This window comes from Lemur catta, chromosome 11 (genome assembly GCF_020740605.2).
Source record: "Lemur catta isolate mLemCat1 chromosome 11, mLemCat1.pri, whole genome shotgun sequence".
NCBI classification, from domain to species: Eukaryota; Metazoa; Chordata; class Mammalia; order Primates; family Lemuridae; genus Lemur; species Lemur catta.
This window is the reverse complement of record NC_059138.1, coordinates 62,916,819-62,941,284: the sequence shown is the minus strand read 5'-3', so window position 1 is coordinate 62,941,284 and position 24,466 is coordinate 62,916,819. Positions and strand designations below refer to the sequence as shown.

Here is a 24,466-nt window from a genome sequence, read left to right as displayed (position 1 = left end):
GGAGTGACAATTAGAAGAAGCAGAGAGAGACAACCTAGTCAATACTTTTACTAGCATAGGAGAAAGCAAACTATGGTGAGTTAGGGAGTCAGAGGAAGTGAGGAAGTGAAGATAACAATTTTAGTCACTATTTTAAAAATTTACATGAAAGAGGAAAGTGACAGTATTTTTCAGACACAGAAAGTTAAGAGATTTTTGTTTAGATTATTGATACCTAGGTAAGGAAAGGATAAAAATAGAGAAAGAAAATACATCCCAGAGGTATTGTGGTTCTTGAGAGATTAAGAAGGAATAGGATTCCTGCACAGATGGGGGGTTTAGTTTTAGAATGGAGGAAAGAAAGCCCTCTTGTAACAGAGGGAAGGAGAGCAGGGTACAGACTTTAGATGTGAGAAGAATGTCTAATATATCCAAAAGGCCCATGTCTGTGTGTGAAATAATATTGGCCAACTAGAGTGGAGTGGACTTGAGCAGATGCAAAACCCAAATCAGAACCCAGTAAGATCAGACCTGGAAAGACATCAGGTCTAGAACAACTGTGGAAAACTCTACTTTCAGCTCAGGCAGTTGGCAACAAAGCCCACATATTTGTAAGAAAAGATTTGATTGGCAACTCCAAAACCATGAAGTTATAAATACTCAATTCTATTCTAAGGAGAATCTTTTTATATTCTTCTTCTAAGATATTTCATCATGAAAAATAAATGTCCATAGAAAGAAGATTTCAGAGAACAACAGTTTTAAATTATTTACAACTATAAAAATAAATAAATTAATTAAATGCCTGAAGTGCTTATGAAAAAATAACCTCTGAAGTCCTATTTTGGAGCAAAGTTGAATTTAAAGGATGACTCCAACAGAAACTTTCATCTGTATTCATATTTCCCCTGAAAACAGCAACTCATTTTAACATTGTGTGTCCACTTCCATTCTGCAGTACTTCTGAACTCTCCAGCTTCAACAGAACTCACTGACTTCCTTTTCATCACGTTGCCATCTTGACCTTTCCTCTCTTCTGATGACACAGCCCTACAAGATGTGTCCCAGACCAATTATATACTCTCTTAGTAAGCAGCCCTAGGGGGGACAGTGATTCTTTATCATATAGTGCTTTTCTCCAGATAATCAGTCCAAAAGGCATCTGAACGTTCTCATTGCAGCAGACAGGGAGAGAGAAAGACGTTGACTGGCATAGGCAGTAGGGGAAGTTGTAGGTTCTTATGTGTTAGCAGTTCATGTCTTATCACAAATAGTTACAGTTTTATACATTATAACTTTTGAGGGTTATATGTCTTAGCAATCAGCCACTATTACACATTTTTGCAGAACACGCCATACTAAATTATGTGTAATGACTGCTCAGGAAGACATGTGGATGATATTTAGAAGCTTAAGATTTTACATCCACATAACACATGAACGGACTTCCCAGGGACGCTTCATGCGGGATTCATGATTTACATGAAACAAAAATTAAAGCAGTATTTCTAATATCCATTATTTCTGTACATGCCTATAACCTGTATCACACTAATAAATGTGATAACCATATTTATGTACCTTCAAACAATCCAACATATTTTTCCTTGCATAAGGATTAGATCTTTATTTTTGGCTGGAAAAATAGGAGTAAATATTTTAAACATTAGCAAAACAACATCTGATATGTTATTTTGTTGTTAATTTTTGGATTTACCTTCAGGGCTTTCAACTTCAACCATCACCTCTGTCCCAGAATACAGCTCCCCGCTCAGATCCCCACAGGACGGTTGGATTGTTCCTTCCTCCAGTGTGCAAACCCTATTGGGAGTGTTACTCCTTTCTCTGCTGCCCACGAGGACATCCTCCATAGACTAATTACAACTCCATTTCGGGGTAGTAAAAGCAAAGACTAACAAGAGTAGTTTTCTCTTATAAGTTTTTTGGGTTTTTTTTCCCTAAAACATGTTTCTAGATAGGGAATAGATTTTAGTTTTTATATTACATTTATAGTGTATTAATTTTATCTCTGAAGTCTTTTGTGAATTCACTATTAATGATTTAGGAGGATGATGTCATAGGCCTTTATTTTCTTTCAAATACTGTAATAGTTTACTGATGTGGGAGTTCTGCCCTCATTTTTTATGATGTTCTTTGTAACATCGAGGCATAAGGTATTTTTTGCTGAGGGATGTTGGACTCAAGTCTTCTAACTTAAGTTAGATAAATTAGGAGTCTCTGATTATAGTCTCAAGATAGTGATTTACTGATTTTATTCTCTTTAATTACTGTGATTACATAAAAGGACATTTAAAATAATATTTATTATTGAGAACAAAGAATAAGCACAAATGCTGTTTATCATTTAAGGAGAACCAATCAACATTATTTTGTTTTCTAACATCCCCTAGGAAATACATCATTAATTAAATAAAACCTACCATTAGGTTAAGAATAGAATTATGGACACAAGCAGCTTCTCCTGATTTTCAGAATAATATATGTTGTTTTAGAAAATATGAGATGCTAATGGCATTAACAGCAATAAATGTTGAAATATCTTAAAGAAAAGACAGGGATGATTACTCATCAAAATAAACATCACACAAATGATCCACATTGGTTGGCTCGATATGGAAGTAGCACCATGAGTCATGGATTAGGGATTTAAAGACTAAATGCAGTCTCAATTCTGGCAAACTGCATAATCTCAGGAAAGCCCCTTAAACACAGATATTTTCTTTCTAAAATAGAAATATTAATATCTTCTCTGTTTCTGTTTTTTTTAATTAAAGGTCAAATGTCTAATTTACCAAAATTAATGAGATCAAAATGTATAATTTACCGGAAAATCATTTAGAAATCAGGGAGCTCTGTATAAATATAAAGTATTATAATTTTAACCACAGAGAAAAATAAGTGACTGAAATATTTCATAGAAATCACCATTATAGAATTAGCAGACTATCTGCATGTTCTCAGAGCAGTGAGATGCTGGAGAAATAATTACCTATGTTTCAGTTAGGGCTATGTTTGGCTTCATGGAGCAATAACAAAGTCACAAGTTGTGGCCTTCTTTTTCCATGTAGAGGACAAGTGAAGGAAGTACCTTCAAAGGTACTGTAGCAGCTTCAAGTTGTTTTAAAGGACCAGGCTCTTTTTTTACCCTTTGTGGTTCTTAGCAATGGCTTTTATTCTTATGTTTTCAAATAATCTGTTGTACCTTTATGGAATTGCATCCCCATTCCTGTGAGTAAGGTGGTGGTGATGAAGGATAGAAAGGACTCTATCTAGATAAACATTTCTAGTTACAAAGGAACCCAGGGAATTGAGTATTTATTTATTTTTCTTAGCTGGACACGTTGCTGCCTAGATGAAATGAGAACCAAATAAACATAGTATCTACTGTCACTTTGAGATATCTAATTGATATTAATCAAACTATTGATATAATTGTTTTTCAGATATAAAGAATATAATCATGTTTTGGAAATCATTCCTATAATATAGCTAGAATCTTTTTAGAATTCTTAAGGCATCACCTATAGAGACAGTGGACTACGTGACTACATGCTATTTACATGTAGGCACATAGATTCTGGTTTAGGTTCTGGCTACTCCAGCTTGATGATTTATGCTGAGTTACAAGAACCAATGAAATTTCAGGTTTCTCTCTAAAAGAGTATTTACCTTATAGATTTGCTAAGGAGATTAAATGGGCTAAAAGCTATATAATTGCATTGAGCACCTTGTTCTTGATGCAACATCAACACTATTGTCATTCGTTGAGGTTATGAATGTTATAGAAAGCCTTTCTTCCAGACTTTCACCATGAAAGTTATATAAGTTATAGTTCTGGTTCCAGTAAACTATTCAGCCTGCTGTTCCCTTCCCCAATATAATCCTCCAGGGAACCCCTGAGACCTATGTGCAGGCTTATTTCCTCCCTCACCTTTGAGATCTATTGCCATTTCTATTTACAGATAGTAAACATATTTTTGTTTGTTTGTTTTCTTCTATCTCATTTCCCCTCCTTTGTGTTCACATTAGGCTTCATGGCAACCTATATCACTATCTGTTCCTCACCCCACCTCATCCCAATTTACCGTTTGCACTCCTTCTACTTTGGTCATTCCCAGCCCCAGCTTAATGACTGGTGAACAATACACATGATGTTTTTACTTGAATTTATTTTGCAAAGCCAAGCATTATGCTATCACATTTCAACCCCTTGGGCATTCAAAGATGACAAGGCTTTCTTTGCAGGTTTGTTGAAATGACATCAAAGCCCTGAACACATTTGTAGCTTTTATCAGATTGAATGAATACTGTAATGACCAAAGCAACCTCAGACATAAATGTAATTGATTGAACCAACCTTTCTGCATTAACTGAAGCTATTTAGTGAATACTGTTTTAGAGAGAAATCTGAAGCTTAAGGCCTGCCTCCACTTCATCATCTTCCCATGTCTCTCCCCTTCCTAAAGAGACTGAAACTATTTGAATTTTACATACTTGACTTTTTTTTTTATAATTGAGAAAGAAGAATGCAAACTCGGAGATAAGAATTCTATTAGAGGGGGATCAAAAACTTGAAAAACACATTGGAACCCTACATTATTCAGTGGATACTGGCAGAACTTGTGAAAAATTCTAGGCCTGTGATCATCGTAGAAAAGGTTTTCAGCAAGTATTTTCTAGTTAAGTGACACTTATGGAAGTAGATGGATTCTGTGTTAAGACACCGTTGATTTGTTTCTTCTGTGACATGTTGGATTACACTTTTGATTCAATTGCTAATCATGTACAGTGTACCATTTGCTTCATTTGAGATTTCTGGGCCTCCAAATCAAAGAATTTTAAATTAAAGGAAGTGCTTTGAGAGAAAGCTAGTCTATTTCATTTAATAAAAACAAGTCAGGAATTTGTTAAATATTAATAGAAGAAAATTTGTATGTAAGGGAGCATTTTAATCATATAAACCTTATATTTGTTATAGTAAGTCCATAATAAGTTTGTTATTATTTCTATAAGTTTGTTCACGAAGCTTAAAGTTAATTATGTGAAGAAACTATTCCAAAAGTATTCTGGCTGTGTTAATGGCATATGTTATGTGTACAAGAAAGAGGAAGAGTGAGACTTACGATTTATGTTTTCTACTTGGTAGATATCTCCAGTTCTCTGAGGTCAAATATTTTTTGCTATTTCCTCCTGAACTACTCTGTCTGGTTTCATGACCTTTACTATATGAAATATATAAACAAGAGGAATATTCAATATGATTATTAAAACTTAAGTAAAATCTGCCCATCTTTGTCCATTTTTGGAGTAAAATGATGAGCTAGGAAGTAAGCATTATAAAATGCATAGGATTAGTTGTAATGATTAACTCAAAGATTATGCACAAAATTTCTAAAATTCACTTATAGGATAACCCCATACACGTTTAGTCCAGCTTTTTTATGCTTATTGGCATATTCCAGACCCATCTTGGCTTTGTTGCAACCACTTTGGTGGTCTAGTCTATGAGCACTGTTTAAGGTCAGTTCTAGATAGAATATTCTAAGCTTTCATTTCTTTTCGAAATGTGAAAATTACAATCAGACAAACAGGAAGAAACTGCTAGGGACAGGCATGTTTCTTACAGCAAGACATGAACATTAAAGAGCCTAACATGATGAAAGAAGAAATAAAAATAAAATTCTAAAAAGATTACAAAGCACAACTACCACTTACCTGTCTGGCGTCATTCCGTGTAAAGTGGATAGCCCTACACACACCGAGGCCCACAGTACGGGGTGACTCCTACCACTAGGGAACGTTAAATGTGACAAAAGATTATTAATCTATAAATTAAATCCGTAGATTTAATGAAACATTTTTAATCTTAATTACATTTAAATGTAAAAGTTTAATCCATAATTCATATTGGAAAATATATTTATGTGAGATACATAATTCTTTGAAAAGCCTTGAAATTTTCTGTGTATACACTGTACTTTCAATACATAAATCTAAGCTTTTAGGGTGCTGTTTTATAAAAATGACAACTCTGGTTTCATTTTCTGAAATAATTCAGTTTCAAGTGTTTTGGTTTTTTGAGTGAGAAAGTTTAGTATTTCTAGGTACCATGTAATAACAATTTTATTTGATTAATTAAAAATTTACATACTCTCTATACACATGTATCTCTTAAATTATACTTGTATGGATATTCCAGTGGTTACTTTAATTAATAATTGTGTCAATTCTTCCACATAGATTTGGCACAGACATTTCTTATACTTTTGTGTACTCATACCTTCCAATTCTGCCATAAGCATTGAATCTCAAGGGCTGTGATCCCTGTTTTCCAGATTGCTTCTGTTTGCCTCTGTAGATCTCTCTGCTCTTCTCCATTCTGCTGTCTGCCTGGACAGTGTCTGCGTAGATCATATCAGGGTTCCCTTGCCCTTTTGTTTCTGGTTGATGTAGCCAATTGAGATCCCAAGCAGCAGATGGGAGGAAAGAAAGCAGGATTAGGGTCCTGGATACCTCAATGAAAAGTTATCTGGGACTGGATGTCTATTCCTCTCAAGGCCATCTTCAGAAGAACTTGTACCATCCCTCAGATATTTTAACCTTAACTTCCTAAATCTTTTTAACTCAACATAGTGGGCATCTCTATTGATTTTTTTCATCCTTCAGTAATTATCATTTTCTCCTGTCAGGCTCACATTGGTAGATTTTTTTCCCTAGATATTTGTAATCACTATTGCCATTGTAAGTGACATTATTTTCTATTACTGTGTTTTAGTGTGGTCAATTCTAATTTTTATATGCTATTCCTATATCTAGACAACTATTTAAACTCTTTTCTTAATTTATATGGATTTCCATTAATTTATTTGATTTTCTAGACAGAACATTATGTCATTGATAAATAATAATAGTTTTTCATTTTCTTTATAATACCTACAACTTTTATTGTTTTATTCTTGATCTATTGCATTTCTAAAGTCCTCCAATGCAAAGTTAAATAGATACCCAGCAGTGGTATCTGAGGTTAAGTAAGTCTTTTTTCTCTAGGGTTTTACTGTTTGTTTCATGCCCATTTTGTGGTGTTGACATATATATAATCTTTGTAATGCCTATTCTAATTTGCTCATATTCCTTTTTACTAAATTATATTATAGATTGTAAACATCATGTTAAATACAAAAAGTAAAGCAAATTTGAACTGAGAGGATAAAAATAATCATGGATTCTGAAAAAATGAAATATTATAAAATAATGGTTTTCTCAACAAAACCTACATCAATATTAATAGATAATATATAAGTTTCCCATGCCTGCTGTAATAAATTACCACAAACTTGGTGGCTTAAAACAACACAGAAGTATTCTCTTACAGTTCACGAGACCATAAATCCAAATTTAGCATCCCTGGACTGAAATCAAGGTGTCAGCTGGTTTGTCCTCTTTCCAGAGACCATAGGGGAAAAAATGTTTCTTGCCACTTTCAGGTTCTGGTGACTTTAGTATTCTTTGAGTCATGGCTGCACTATTCCAATCTCTGCCCCTGCAGTCACATTGCCTCTTCCTGTTCTGTCTGTCTAATCTCTCTCTCTGTCTCTCTCTCTCAGAAGAACATTTGTGAAGGCATTTGTGAAGGAATCTCATTTCCTCACAATCCTTAATTTAATCATAGTTGCAAAACCTTTACCATATAAAACAACATTTCCAGGTTCTAGGGATAATGACTTGATATATTTTGGGGTCACCATTCATCCCACTACCTCTGTCCTCTGGCCCCCAAAGATTCCTGTCTTTTCTGTGTGCAAAATACATTCACCTCATTCTGATACTCCTGAATATCTCAATCCTTTACATCATTAACTCAAGTAGAAAATCTCATCTAAATGTCTTCAGGTCAGAGTACCACATCTCATCTTCTAAATCAGGTGTGGGTGAGACTTGGTATGATTCATCTTTCGGTAAAATTCCTTTCCGTTTGTGGACCTGTGAAACTAGAAAACAAGTTATCTGCTTTCAGAACACAGTGGTAGAAGAAGCATTATATTACAGTAATAGACATTCCCACACCAAAAGAAAGAAAGTGCAGGGTAGAAAGGTCCCAAGAATGAACATGTTCATAGTTGCAGTAAATTTATTAATACCAAGTTCCAGGGATTAAGATCTGATATCACTGAGGGGACATCATTCAGCTCACTATTGATGGCTTCATAAAAATGATCTTTCAATTAATTTATGTGGACATAGAAAATCTAAATCAGTCACAGAAATTAAGAAAACCAAATTCTTAGTTCCTGTAAACAATGCCACGACAATTCACAAATGATTCCTTAAAAACTTCAAAGAGCAAATAATTTCCATGCATTATTAACTATTCTGGCACATAGAAATTAAAACCTCCTGGCTTTATTTATCAACCCAGTGCAATAGTTATCAATATCTGGTAAAATCTGCCTGTGAAATAATCTCACTTGTGGCTACTGTTGTAATTTTCTTAAATAAATATTAACAGGTAAAGGTAGTGCCTTATGTAAATAGTACATTCAGGTAAAAATTGTCAGAAGAGCAAAGATTGCTTATAACAAATGGGAAATATATTATGGAACCATAATCTCTTATCGAAAAGGTCAATCTAAAGCTGTAAAAACCAAATTTTAATAGTTTATTTGGTAAGAAATATAACCTGAACTGACATGCTCTTTTTAATGTTACAAAGTGCAGTGTTTGTAATGTAACTATTAAATATAGTTAGCCCAATCTTGCAATGTGAATTTATCCTTCCTTGAGTCAATATTCATATGTACTAGTGCAGAAACATTTATGTGAAGTTTAATTACAGTGTGCTATCCCTGACCCTTTTAGATTTGTTACATAATTTATCAGACCTGTACAGTATAACCTTTTCTAAAATCCACAAAATTTTGAATACCAAAGCATAACTTTTCCCATGTACTTCATTTAAGCGTTATGCAATTTATTTAATTTACTATCTCAAACAACCTAAGGAGAAAATAATATGAATCTCAAAACCTATAAATATATTTCTACAAAAATAACAGCTAACGTTTATTTTCTTACTTTCTATATGCCAGGCACAATTCTAATTGTCTTCCACGTATTATAACATTGGCTCTTCATAGCAAAGCAAGTATTATTAATATCATTCTTATTTTAAGATAGGAAGATGACAGCATTGAAAATCTAAGCAAACTTTTCAAGGGCAATATCCAGTAAATTTTAGCACTGAAACTTGAACCAAGTCAGTTGAATATACATAGATAAAATGGATAAAAGTTGAACATGTAGTCCACACAAGAAGAAACAGGAATGGAAAAAAGCATATGAGAAGATGATGGTTATTGTACACCTTTGTCAAAACTCATTGAATTACACACTTAAAATTGGTGATTTTTTGGCATGTAATAATACTTCAAAAAAAGGAAAAGAAAATCACCAATTTTTTAATCTTTAATAAAATATTCAACAAGTGAAGCACCAAAAACTTCAGCTTTGAAACTTGTTAGCAAATTGCAATTATTGGGGGGGGGGGGAGGCAGAAAGCTTGCACACAGGGAGACATTAAAATTTATCCCTCCAAAAACAAGGAAAAACTTAATTATTTCAACAATGAAAACTCATATAAGATTTAATTTTAAATTCTCCAGTTGCATTTTGGAATAACTCTTTGATGATGCTCATTTCTAATTGGCTAAATTTATGTTCTATCTTGCAATAGAATAAAATTGAGAAGGCATTTAGTACAGTCCAATGGTCAAATAATCAAAAATTATAACAACTTATTTGACAGATTTTATAAGAGAAAGATTCTTAAAATGGAATAAAAGATATAGTACCTATGACAATATTTGGACAGATATATTTTATATTTCAATAAAAAATTTAGTATTGATAACACCCTCCTCTTAGTAGAATTTGCTATAGGCTCAGGTATACAAACACTTATAGAATATTTTCTCAATTTAAAATTTTATGATTCATAGAAAATAAAAGTTTTTTAAGTGAATATTCTAAAATGTAACTTTAGAGATTTGGGGAAATTTTATTTAAAAAAATAAAAAATAGGACCATACAGAAGAAAAAGAACAAAACACTCATCAGAAAAATACCAGTGACAGATTATTTGAAAAAGATTTGGCTAAGAAGCTGATTCTTTGATATGCATATATTTAAATATGTATAAATATATAGCAAGAAAAATTATTGTTTACATCTTTACTCTTTAAATAACACAATGAGGTTTAAATTTGTTTTGCTTGAGTAAAATTGATATATTTTATTTTTACTTCTTAGATATGATTTTTAAGTAATTTAAAGTAAAACTATAAGTTCAAGAAATAATAAAATCCATTTGAGTCAATAAATAGATATTTCAAAATTCTGCAATTTTACCATATTTTAGCATCTCCTTTTACCTTCAAGAAAATTCTGGTATGTATATAAATTACAAGAACATACCAGCTATACAGAGCATTGATCCAATTTCTGTAAAGAAAAATCTCATTAACTCTCCACCAAGATACTTTAAAGGGGTATCAGTATCCTTTTTTAAAGATAATAAAGCTGTTGCTCTCAGTTTTGGAAGTGGAAAGTCTGTCTGGATTCAGAATTTCCCTATTCTAGGAAGTAGAAGAGATGCTGATTTAATTTCTGTGCCCTAAAAAACTTCATAAAGATGAAAGGGTAAAATTTATTAAAAATTGCCATTTTAGCTTTTTCTTGTTTGATCTCTCTTTAGAGAATCCCAAGTATCCCTGAAAGATGGCGTCTGGATAAGTTTGCAGCGTTTGCCAATACTCTTTCAAGCCCCTTGGGGTTATGCCAAAGGGACAGGGTCCCTTGTGAATTTGGTCTGAATTCTTATCCAAATGAACACCTGCTGTCATTGTTCCTTATCAATCCTGTAGTCAGCAATGTCTGCTCTCTCTTTGTGGTGGAACCCATTCAACACAAGGAAAAGGCCTGCCAGTGTTCCAGGGCTAGATTTTATCCCCCACTCCACCCTTTACTAAAATGATCTATTGCCCGAGTATCTTGGAGATAGAGCTAATATTAAGTTTATCTTTGGCTATTTGCTGTTCTATATTTCTAATAGTTTACCCAATTATGGTCCAGTGTACGTAAATGTTTTTTTGACATCTCTGTCTTCTTTCTTCTCCTCCCTTCTCCTCTACTCACTTTCTCTGTCCTGTTTATGTTCTTTTGGAAAGGAAGAGATTTGTTATTGCAAGAATATATACATGTAAATAAAATTATACTACACAATCTATTTCTAAAAATCTTAGTTTTCCCAAATTAGCAGAAACAAATAATTCAAGCAGAAATAAATTCAGTGATATTCTCCCTATGGGTAACCAGTATTGATCATTCATTCTTAGTACTTGATTTCATATTTCTTTGTTTTTGTTTAACTGGTATGCTGGATGTATGCATTTAATTAAAAGGTATTCCAAATTGGTTTCGCAATGGATTTGTGATTGAAGTTCAAGTAAATGCTTTTTTAAAAATCAGTTAATGATCATGCTACATATATACCATACATAGTCCAATTCAGATTTTTTTCTATAATTTCATACCACAGTAAGATAACTTTATATTCTAAAATATAATATGTTTATGATCTATTAGCAAGAATTAAATTTAAAAAAAAGAAATTCTGTGACTAGATTTCAGAGTTATTGGGCTGGTAAAAGTGAACTGTCTTGAAATGCTTTCTTCCTAGCAAACCAGGAAGTTGATTATGTATATATAACAACATTATATCTTAGAATATCAAACTACAGAGGATTGTTTTTTTAGTTCATTATAAGTGTTGCTTCTATATACATCTATTTATATCTTTTTGTCCTTTTCATTTGTGGATTAATTCGGTTACTTGATATTATTTAGAATATCAAATGTTCGGACAGAAAAATACACAGTTAGCTCTATCTTGCAGGGAAAAGCAGCTCTCTGCCATCTGCAGTGGGCATTGGTCCCTCTCTTGTTGTGCCTCATGCTTTGTTATGCATGAGTAAGCACATTAGCCCTTTCATTTCATTCATTAGACTTTTAATCCTTGATTAGTGTTTTTAGGATTCTCTCAAATACACAACTTCTTTATTTCCTTTGTGTTTGATTTTCTTTTTCTTTTATCTCCCTGATGAAACAAAATTAATAGTTAATCACAACAATAGCCCTTTTCTACTGAGATGATTGGTAAATATATTAGTTTCTCATTTGAGTGATGAATCGTGTGGATAAAGAATGAGAAAATATCTTCTTACTTGGAATAACAGGGTTAACTGTTTAGAGTCAGAGCAGCATGTTCTTGAAGAGCTTGGATCACAATATTCCACCAGTCTAACACACCCAGTATGATTTCTGTTTCATAGAAAAAAATCTGAATGCATTTTCTAAAAGTAAGAGATGTCCATTAGAGTTCAAAACTGATACATTTGGGGTGTCAGAGGCAAATTACGCTTGCCATCAGTTCTCCAAAAATAAATATTTCTCTTTATTGTTTTTCTCTATTAAGCATGGTAAGTCAAGATATGCCAGAAAGTTGCTTGTGATACAGTAATTAATTCCACATCGAGACATACTGAGCAAACCCTGAAGTCAGGTATCATACTTACCTTTGCTAGATAGGCACCCTCACATTGTCTTTTTACCCGTAATTGATCTCAAAGGACTAGGAGCATCTCTACTTGATCATTTGTCCTCTTAGGCCATCCTTCTAACTCTTGTTTAACAATATTTTCAATTATTATTTGGCATTTATGCTTATATGTGCTATCTTAAACATGCTTTGAGTACAGGGCCAAAATCAGTTATTTAAGGAGATATATAAAATTAAATAGAAATAAATTTCTAGATGCAAATGTGAGAAGTAATCAATTGTGAAATGATTAAATAAATCACACTTGCACAGAATTTATGTGGATTATACATTTTTGCCTAATTTCAGAACATCTTCTTGGTAATAGTATTGTGAAGAAAATGTTAATTTTAAAATATTGTTTCTATTTAATCTATATTTCCACAAGATAATAGGATCCTAAACTTTCCTGTTTTGCTTTCTGTTTTCTCCCCTTAGGATGCTTCCATTGCGCACAGATTTCACATCATGAGAGAAAAACACCCAGAGAAATTCAACAGTAGGTAAGACAACAGATGATGAAATGGTAATTGTGGTTGCTGAATTATGTCATAAAAAGATCACTATATGGTATTAAAAATTTTATATATAGTGACTGAAGGAGGCTCAGTGTTTGTGTAAATATTAAGATGAAAATATAAATGAATTGAATTTTTCTTCTTAGGTTTTAATGGGGCTATAATGGGGAATGCAATGTGGTCATCTCGATTCCATTCTTATGTGCTGTAAAAGAAGTATTTCAAGTATAAGGTGAAAATAATTAAGGTGAAAATTTATTAAGACATACTGGAAGTCTTTGAATAGTTTGGTATGTGACAATCCATAATCCCAAGGGAAAATGTGGGGTTCTAATTTGATAATGCTGAGTAACTGCGTGTTACATAGGTATCATATGAGTCCTCCAGTCTTTGGACTATCCACCCCATATGGGCCTCAACTAAATGCAAAATAAGCCAGAGTAATATCTTTGCCAATATAAACTATTTTTAGAGACATTTTCTTCAAGAAAAAAAACCAAAATCACTTTTATTATAATAGCAATAGGCTATCCCTTTAAAATGTTGACACTGACCTTAGCGGCTACTCAAGGAAATAGGGAAAGCTTTGGCTCTGTTTCTTCCCCATTTCTAGAAGGAAATAGGGGTTGCTCTCCACTGCACTCCCCCAGAAAAATGGAGCAGAAGAAGTGAATCACCTTTTGCCTCAATTATACCCATTTTATAAAATCATAATCAGCATTTCTATATATTTAAGAGACTTCATATATTAATATTCAAATCCAAAGACTCTATGGTCTCTGTATTTGGTTAAGCTGGCATCTTACCATGAATGCTATCTATAGAACATTTATTAGATAACTGTAAGAGGAAATTCTTATGTTTATTTTAATTTTGTCCCACATGAGTACATTGATATAATTTTCTTCCATGTGGCTTTATAATAAATAAATGCTATTAAAATGTATTTAAAAATTTAAAATTTTCTAAAATATAGACTTGAGTGTACTATTTTATGCAAGAATCATTATAGTCAATAGTTTCATGATTAGTGAGGTCCTATGTGATTTCACTAAATTTATCTATTAAAATGTTTTAGTAAAAAAAATAAAACTTATTTCTAATACCTCCATTAGGTATTGCCTCAGGTTGTTTCTTACCCTATAAATCAGAAATCACAGCCCTATGGTTTGATTTTATTCTTCATAGTTCAGAAAGCTATAATTTTTGTTTCAAAGAAAATAGAAAAAATATATATAAGGATATTTATGTGTACACATAATTATCTTCAGAAGTGTTCACAAAAATCTTGTAACCCTAGTTGCTTCGGGTGAGAGGAACAAAGTAGTAGTGTGACAATTGAATTTTTCTTTTGTGCCTTTTTGTACTTACTGTTTGAATTTCTCTCCAAGTGCATTACAAATTTAAATCAAAAGTATTCAATTAAAAATTTGCACCTATCAGTTTTCTTTGTATCTATAATAAACATTATCATTTTACAGGAATTAATCTTAATTCACGAAATATATGAAAATAAATTGATATGATAATGAAATTATATTCACTGTATAGATTGTAGTACTCAATGATATACCTTGAATATCCTGGAAATGAATATAGTTATAAATATTCACAAAACCATATTATAAAATATAGTAGTCTGTGCTTTTCCAAATGGCATTCTATGAAGGGTTCATGACTTTATATTCATATGTTTAAAAAGGTTTCAAGTGAAAAAAATCTGTTTGGAAAATGTAGCATTCAATGTACCCCTGCAGGAGTTGAACAATATAAGAGCCCATGAAAGGCTTTAAGAAACACAGGGAAAACAAAAACTTTCGCAAGCTATAAGGCATTACTGTCACAAAGTTAGGCAGGAGAGAAAGACAGAGAGAGAGAGAAAAAGAGAGAAACAGCAATTAAAAAAAGGCAGAGAGACAGAGAAAGGAAGAGAGAGAAAGAGAATTAAAAGTATAGAGAGGTACATCAATATATTTATGTGATAATCAAATTTGACAACCTGTATATAAGAATGCCAATATTTACAATCCTCTCGTAAGTGTCAGAAGCTAATTTCTTTCTACAGAATAATTTTAATTCTTCTTGATAATAAAGACTTCTATTATTTACATATCTATGTAATTTTTTATTGTCAATAGCACTACTAATTTATGACATTCCTCCCTGCTCATAATGTGATTAGATGCCATTAACAACGATATGTTTATGTACCACAATGTTTTTATAAGATGTAAAACTATGCCTTATTGAAACTTCTTTGTAAATTTGAGGCATGAGTAAATCTTGCTTATAAATAGGTTAGAAGGAATATTTCACTTGAGATAAAAACATAGAAAATGCCTTCCGGAATGACAGAAAGTCACAGGTTTCTATTGTGAGTTCAAATAGTGCCAGGTATATAATAGATGCTCAATGTATTATTATTGGCCAACTATTTTTTTAAGATGACAGTTCTGAAACTCCATATATTACCAAGTCAATTAAGCATGGATGTTTCAATCTATGCTTTTGTAGATTAAATCTTCAGTTAGAGTTCCAAATATTTAGGTAATTCCCTAAGCCATTTTCCAGATGTGAAAATTTTCTGATAAATTTCTATGAGGAAGATATATTGTTCACAAGCAATTTCATACTTACAAGGGCAGATTTTCAGATTTCAACACTGAGACAGGTTCAGCTATAGCATACTTTCATATTTTCAGGAATTTGCAAATGGATTTTTTTAAGTACTCCTAATAATGGTATTTCAGATCAGATCTCTTGTCACAATAAATCATATGCCATTAATATTATCCTCTAGCATACTCACCTTGAAATTCATTTATATTTTAAAGAACATGATGTTTCTAACATTATCTTAAGGAAATTAATTACCAAAATATATAGTTCTGTTCTCTATGCTTCTTATGACAGAAATTGAAAGAACTGGGAAAGGTAATGATTTTTCCGGTGCTTAAGAGAGTGCAGTTGAAAAGTCTATATCGTATTCTTTCCAAATTTCTGTGAAAATGTAAGTTAACTGTTAGAAGGAAGCATGCTACCTAACTTTCTACACTTTAAGATATTTTTTCATAAAACTGAATTAAAACAAAGACTTTTGGTCTTATAGATTCAAGACAAAATAATAAGCTATTCATGGTACTATGATTTATAACTATATATTACATAATATTGGTATTTAAAATATTTATATAAATTGATGATTATTATTTACAATCGTATTTATGTTCATAGTGTTCACATATGTTACGCCTCTCGTGGTTCCATTTAGATAGAGGATTTTAAGTGTTTGTTTTTAAAAAGTTGGATGTTAATAATTATCAGTACTTTAAAATATTCAGCCATTAGAATGATAATCATGGAGGCTTATAAAAATTTTAGAAAAAAATGCAAAACAGTGTTGAATTCCGTGAGTAAAGTTATGCAACATTGACAAGAACTTGCAAGTAATAAGTAAAATGGATCTATCTATAGAAAAAGTATTGTGGTCTTACAAAGGTTTCTTAAAATTGTAATCATGTTTTCAAAAAATCAATTCAAATTCTTAAGGTATAATACCTAAAAGCATTTAACTGGAATAAACTAAAAGAAATCAGCTAGCAAGCCCTGATGACCAGTGATCACAATGGTACTATTTCATTAAATCCACACTGCTTATTCAAAAGTATCTGGTCTGTAACTTCCTGAGTCAGATAAAGATAGTTATCTCAGCCTTAAGAGTCTTGATTCTGCATGACTATTTTTTTAGGTATTAATAATACCTTTTAGTTTTCTCAGTCTTTTTATATATTTAACCTACAAGAACAAGAACCAGCAATGCAAACAAACAAACAGAAATTCTACAACATAAATCCCTGAGCATTGTGTCTTGCTAATAAATAATATTCACTTACTTATAGATTAGTTTTATGCTTCTTATCAATTTCATAAATCAGCAATATTTAATTATCAACCAATTATTAATATTTACCTGGTGATGGCAGTGAACTGAAGACTGAGTATAAATCATCACATACACACACGCTCTCTATCTCTGTATATATACATATATAGGTATATATGTATATATACTATTACTTTATGAGTTTGTATAAGTTTTGTAACTTGAAATATTAAGCTATATGCTAAAGTTAATAAAATTCTATTTTGCATAAATATGAATCTGAAGAGATATTTTACTGATGTAAATATTTTATTATCAAAATAGATCATAAATTATTCTTAATGATTTTGAAATTACAATTTTTTACCTGTAATTTATTTTAAATTGTGTTTGTGTCTGCAATCTATTATTGGAAATTATAACTTTTCATGTACTCCACATGTCATATTTGGAAAATTATAATTTCCAAGTTAAGAATAAAGAAATAAAACCTAGGTATTTCTTCTACCTTCTTACCTTGATGTTGTAGAGACAGAGAAAAGCCCACAGACAAGAATAATGAAATAGAAAATTGCCATTTGTTATCTAGACAGAAAAGAGCCACTTAAAGTTCTAGAGTAAAATGTGAAGGTAAAAATAAAATGATGTTTCAGTAGTGACAGGAAAATACTACATCACAGCCAAATATTTTTACTCACTATCTAGACTACTATTAAAAATTGTTCCTCTGAATTCAATAAAATAAATTTTTGAAGCTCCAGAGGAACATTCAAATTCTTTCTTATATCATGATAATGTATTTATATCTGTAATTTTCTTCATCTTCTTTAGAATTTTTAATGTATGTTTAATAAAAGCCAATTGAAAATTGTTTTCCAATGAATTTTATGATATATTCTCATACATATATATCATATATGTATTTCTGAGTCAAGCATGGCATAGCAAATAAAATATAAAAGGTATTTGTATTTTTTTCTCTGAAGGTTTTTAATTATATCTTTATGGAATTGCAGTTTTAGAAATTCATATTTTCTTTCACTTAGAACTTCTAGAAATTAAACTTTTATTTCATATATTTACTTTTATCTGTAGTATTTTTTAGTGAGTAAAACAATTGACATGTAAATTATTGATTTTCACACTCCATTAAAAATAATGAAAGTAAAGGCAAAATGGAGTCTGTATTACATTGTCTTTATTGAGACATTTGACCTCATTTTTGTATCAGTCAAGACAACTTCATTATTGTGTTGTGAATTTTTTCCATTTAAAAATGTAACTTATTATGTTTTAAAGCCCACTCTGCCTTATGTAAATGATACTGTCTTTCATAAGCCAACTAGGTAAACAGTACTGCTAATATTAAAAGTTAAATATTTTTCATTTTTAATATTTTAAATAAAATCTATATTCATTAGAAGTAGTAGCTTTGCACAGGGACCTTTTGGAAGACATTATATATCATGAGAATTGCATATCCTAAAGCACTTTTATGTCTTTATGTCTGTGCATTAGCAACAACTTTGGTCTATTTTTTATAAAGAAGCATACCCATTTTTCATTCTAACTTAGAATGAATACTAACTTATATATTTTAAATGAGATTTTTAGAAATATTTGTGTATGAGCATTATTATTAAGCCAGTTTTTGCAGATGACTAAACTGCTGCTTGCATATAAACCATATAGTGTACTGATATATTGTAAGATAATTACTAATAGTTTCCATTTTTCATATTATATTTATGTAAGTCTTTCAAACACATATGTTTTTGCTATACATATATTTCTAATGTAAGGCTTTTAAAATAATTTACTAACCATGCTATTCTATTTATATGTTTTCATTTATAAGTTGAGACATTTAAATATTTTGTTTGAAACAAGCAGGTAGAAATGTAAAAGGTTAAATGAGTCATAGCTGTGTGCACACTGATGCAAAGGGCTTCAATTCACTAGAATGTTTCTGCATAATTTCCTGGTATTATTATAGCAGAACACTTACTTCTATATACAGGCTGTTCAGCAGCATGTTCCTAAGATAGTAGGATGAGTGAGGACTGGAGGATAAATAAAGAAGAGAGTCAGAAACTTTTCTTCCTTCCTTCTTTGCCTCTCACTCCCTCTCTTCTTTCACTCCAAATTTCTTATTTTCCTGATCATTTTTTTTCTTTAATTTGCCATTGCAGTGGAGTAACAAAAAGATTAATGGAGGTCTTGAAGCTTGCATAAAATATCGCTTATCTGCTGTTGATTTGGTTGATTATTCAGAACACCTTTACCCATTTATATGATGGACATCCAACTGGATGCTGAAACTTTAGAATCTCTAAGGCAAATGAGGGAATAGAACTTGGGGTTACACAGAGATCTTAGATAGTGTTAGGTTCTACAGAAGAATATAAGTTGCATGAAAATTCTATGTTGTAACTGTACATAGGAAAGGATATTTCCTTCAGCTCCCAAATTAGGGTCACCATTGAACTCTAAGGGATATATGTTGGGGAAGAGGTTGCTTATATATTCTCTAATTTAATAAAGAAGAAATATTTATTTCTAGTGTCTGTGTCAAGATACTTACATTTTATTAGTATCTTTTCCATGCAAATATTCTAAATATTTTCCTTCTCAATTTTGCCTTTCTATCCTAGGGTTTGTATTATTACTTTACATGAATTTGTATGTGGTCTATGCAAAAGGTTTATACACACACATGCACACCCACATGAATACTCACTTCCAGGACAACAATAAAGAAACAAGGTTTGTAAAATAATAGTAGTTAATTCAGAGATGTCCACAAAATCACAAGAATAATCCAAGTTATAGTATTTTCTTATAGGGAAGAGTACTGAACAGTAAGAAATTAGTTTCAGAAAAAATTTTCTACTCATTGTTATGGTTTCTATGCCTACATGGATACATTTGGGAAATACAAATGTCAAATTAAAACACACAGTAAATTATTTCTTGCTTTTTACAAGCTGACAGCAAATATATTTGTAACATACATGTATGTATTATATAATATATATATATAATTTCAATTAGTCCATAATAAGTAAAGTGCCAATTTAAAGGGTAGAAGCTAGAGGTAAGCTTGGACTGAAGTTAGAGCAATTTTTTCCTACAAAACCCTATTCCCAATTTTAAGTGTTTTGTGGTTAAAAAAAAAAAAAAAAAGACACTGAAGCTCTTGTCTCCTTTGTGTTGAGGCCTGCTCCTTTGGTTGGCATCAGTCTCTCCAACTTTAGCAAGATCCAGTTGTGTTCTGGCGACAGAGGGGATCCTCTGAACTAATTAGACAATGGCCAGCCTACTTTGGGAAATGAACCTGTTACTGTGACTAATGTCAATCACAGATTTTTTTTCCTTTGATATTCATAGATAATCTATAGGCTGGCATCTGCAATTGATTAGATTTTAATTGTTATTTTCTTAGTATACATAAAGTCAGTTCCATAGGAGTTAGTTAATTTGGTATGAAATTTAAATATCTGGTTTCTAATATTCAGATATGTTAGCATTCATTCTATCAATAATACAATAAAAATAATTTTTGCTTCTTCTAGAATAGAATCGATTGATTCTTGATAGAAGTTATACCAGGGAACAATTTTGAGGACCTTTGTTGTAACACTTCTTTATAGGATATATTAAGTATAAAGAAAGTCTATCTTGAACTCTTTCCAAAGAGGTTAATCACCTCATTATAAGGTAATCTTACTCAGAAAGTAATCCCCTGGCATGGCTAATTGGAACTAATTAGATGCTCTCCATTGCTTCTTGCTCCTGCTCCACCTAAACTTTAGTTACTAATGCCTTTCTTTTGTAATACATGTAGTTAGATGGATATGTTCAGCATTATTTTCTGTCTGAACAAAGTTAATGCTAAAATATTAACCTTGAATGGCTGATTTAGTTTTAAAAAATGGTTCCCTCATAGACATTGCTCTTGGGAGAGAAAAATATTCTCACATACGCAGCATTTTGAAGTTTGTATTTTCTGTTTTGTATTTCTACATTAGCAATGTTTTCACAAAGTAGGGGATCTTACTCAAGCAATCCTCTTAAGATATATACATAGTCAAGGCTAAACTGTGACTTTAAAATAGCCCTGTTTCTCCATGTCCTATTCGTGTTCCCATGGCACTTACTCTCTCTTAGTTCCTGAGCTTTAGCTTCTGACGGAATTTCCAATTGTCTTCTATCCATTTTGTTTGCTGAGTCCTCTGAGTCTGGGAACATTTAAGCAATCTTACTGTGTTCCTTTCACTGACACCAGCACTTACTGCTAATCACAGAGGCTGACATTGAGATCTTTAATGAGCACCCATATCTTCACCATGTAACCACATTAGTTAGAGGTGGAGGTAAAGATGCCTGTAATTTGCTGAGAATTGGCGAGGGTGACAAATGGGATGCTATATTTTACATAGAACCTTCTTTAGATAGATTATGTAAATGGCATAGAATACACCTTCATCTCTACAGACAAGATTGAAATGACCTGGATTGGAAAACAGGCTATTAGAATTTTAAAGTCAACTTAAATTTTAAGTACAACTTCTTATTTCCTGGAAATTAATAGCACTTTATTCCCAACTCTGCTGGGTTAATAACCTCCATGTCAGACTCTCTGAAAAAAGAACAGCTATTTCATTAGTCCTAGGCATTTGTGTCTTTCTAGAATCTGCACAGGTCTCCTCCACACCAGTGCTAGTTGTATTATATCCATCAACATGAGTTTGTCATGGAAATCCTGGCCATTGATGACATTGTGTCTTAAGAGGCCCTGCAAAGCCAGATCTCTTTTATATTTTTTCTAAAAATTAAACCTGGCCTACCACTGATACCTGGAAGAAATACAGAGAACTCTTGGACAATAAAGACATGCTCACAGCCCAATACACCAAAAGGGTGTCCCTGCAAAGAATGTGGGTGCTGATCACTCCAGATATTGAGAAGCTCTGCACTGTTTAATATCTTAATTTTCAGAAGCAGCTTGGGGCATATAAAGCAATAGTTCCCAAATTTAGTCAGTAAAAATAATAACATAATCTAGAATTAAAATACATGTATATTATATTTTAAGTATATACATATTTATATATTATTTTTATTTTGCATATGACTTTTTATTCTTTTATTTTTTTGATTGAAAAATAAAAATTATATATATTTATGATATAAACATGATGTTTTGATATATGTGTATATTGTGGAATAGCTAAATTAAGCTATTTAACATATGTATCACCTCATACACTTATTTTATGTAGCAATAACACTTAACATCTGCTCTCTTAGCAAATTTCAAGCAGTTTGATATACATAATATAGCTAACAATTATAAGAATAAGTGTTTATATAATAAAAAAATTTAAAATGGATAAATAATAAAATATTAAACTAATACAATGATCATACGTATGAGTTCAAAGATAATTAGAATTCTGTTGGACATAGTCCAAGAACTGTACTTTGAAAAATACAACTTTATTTCATTCTCTGTACAGGAAATTCTGTAGCTTGACTCATCAAAGTAAGAAGAGATAGCTCCTACAGCAACAAGATAGCAAGCTGAATTCATCCGGTTTCTGTATATAAACACCATCCTTATGAATGTCACTATTTTAACATAAGGCCCCAAGCTGTGTTGATAATCACTGTATCCAGGGTAGGCACTGAGTTGGAACTTAGTAATATTTTTCAACTTACTTACTGAAAGATAAGACCAGTTTGATTTCCTCATTCCTGTCCAGAATCCACCTAACCAACTCCTACCTTTTTAAATCTTCTTTATGTTTATGGTCCCTGAAAGTAAATATGGAGCTGAACTGCTTAGGATTTAACTAATAATTCCCTATTTCTTAGAAATATTTCCTTGAAAATGGCACTTCAGCTTTCTAAACCCCTAAGATTCAAAGAAGAGATATATGAAAAAGATCTGTCCCGGGGTGCCTGTTTTCACTTTGTGCATTTATTCATTATCTTCTCCCAGCTGATAGCTCATTTCTGTCCTTAGGCCAGCTTGTGTGCACATGCAAATATCTACTTCCAACTCATGCAAATCCCACGGATGATGCATCACAGAAAGTCTCAATATCTGTGGTGCACACCAACAGCTAGGAGTCTAGCTATAAATCATACATGAGCAAATGTGGCTGTGGGCCATACTTTTCCATGAAGACTTAAAAGACAACACTAACAACCAGGGAATCTTGGTGGGAGGTCATGCCTGGATCTCCCCAATTCTCCTTTTTTCTCCCTCAGATTATGTGCTGGTTAGGACTAGTTGGCTTCGAATAGTGGCTCTTCCACTTCCTAGCTGAATGACTTTTGGAAAATTGCTCCTCTTTGTGCCTGAGTTTTCTAATCAGTTTCTAATAGTTCCAACCTCAGGATTTGTTGCATAGATAAAATAACAATGGATGAAGAACATTTTGACAGTGACTGGCAAATATAAAATGTCCAAAATTATTAGCAGTTATGATTCATGAGCTTATCACTCACTGCCTACAACTGCCACCATCTGGAGTTTCTCTGATTCATTCTATACCAATTCCCAGGACACTCCAACTCTCTCCCAAGCTTTCCTCATCTTGCTTCTGTGATTGTTTTTTTGAGAGTCTGAATTCATCAGCAGGGCCATACTTTGTAGACTTCTGTTCTTGGTGAATGGCCAGGAAAATGAATTATAATAACAGACTTGAGCACCTGCAACACCTATGCTCAGCAACTCTGATGTAGTGTTATTCTCAGTTGCCTGAATCCACAAAGTTCTCACATCCCCCAGTGAAGAGTGTATTAAATGGTATGGCAACAAAGATTTAGTTATTCCTTTAATACATCACAAAGTGAATCTTTATTGAGGGAGGTAAGAGTGTACGACTTAAAAAGAAAAGAAAAGGAAAAAAAAAATCTCTTGCTGAGAAAAACAAATCAGTTAAGAATTTGTTTTAAATTTGACTTAAAAAATGAGGGAAATTTTTGGTTCATAAAAGTGATAAGTCAGGGCCAGGTGCAGTGGCTCACACCTGCAATCCCAGCAGTTTGGGAGGCTGAGGCAGGAGGATCACTTGAGGCCAGGAGTTCAAGACCAGCCTGGGCAACATAGTGAGACCCCATATCTACGAAAAATAAAAATAAATTTTAAAAATATTTAAAAATGATAGGTCAGATTTTAGGCCAAGTTTGATCCAAAGATAAATAAAATCATCAGGTCCTAATTTCACTTTTTTTTATTCTATTGTCCTTGACCTTCTTCATAAATTAGATCTGTCCTCAGACTGACTGAGATTGTGGTGATAAAATAATTCTGGGACTTACAAGCCCACAATATTAGGAGAGTAAGAAAGAAATGCAATTCTGATTTTTATTTGTATTGGTTCTGCATCTTTTATATGT

The 24,466-nt window shown here is 32.1% G+C and overlaps 1 protein-coding gene across 6 annotated transcripts in view; it reads left to right on the top strand.

Annotated features, from left to right (window-relative positions):
* DGKB (diacylglycerol kinase beta) overlaps positions 1 to 24,466 on the top strand; it is a 643,035-nt gene that overhangs the window by 345,766 nt on the left and 272,803 nt on the right. For all 6 annotated transcript variants that reach the window (XM_045565381.1, XM_045565377.1, XM_045565376.1 and 3 more), the window contains one exon: positions 13,091 to 13,155. In XM_045565381.1, coding sequence (XP_045421337.1) covers positions 13,091 to 13,155 — 65 coding nt within the window. The remainder of the gene's footprint in view (positions 1 to 13,090; positions 13,156 to 24,466) is intronic.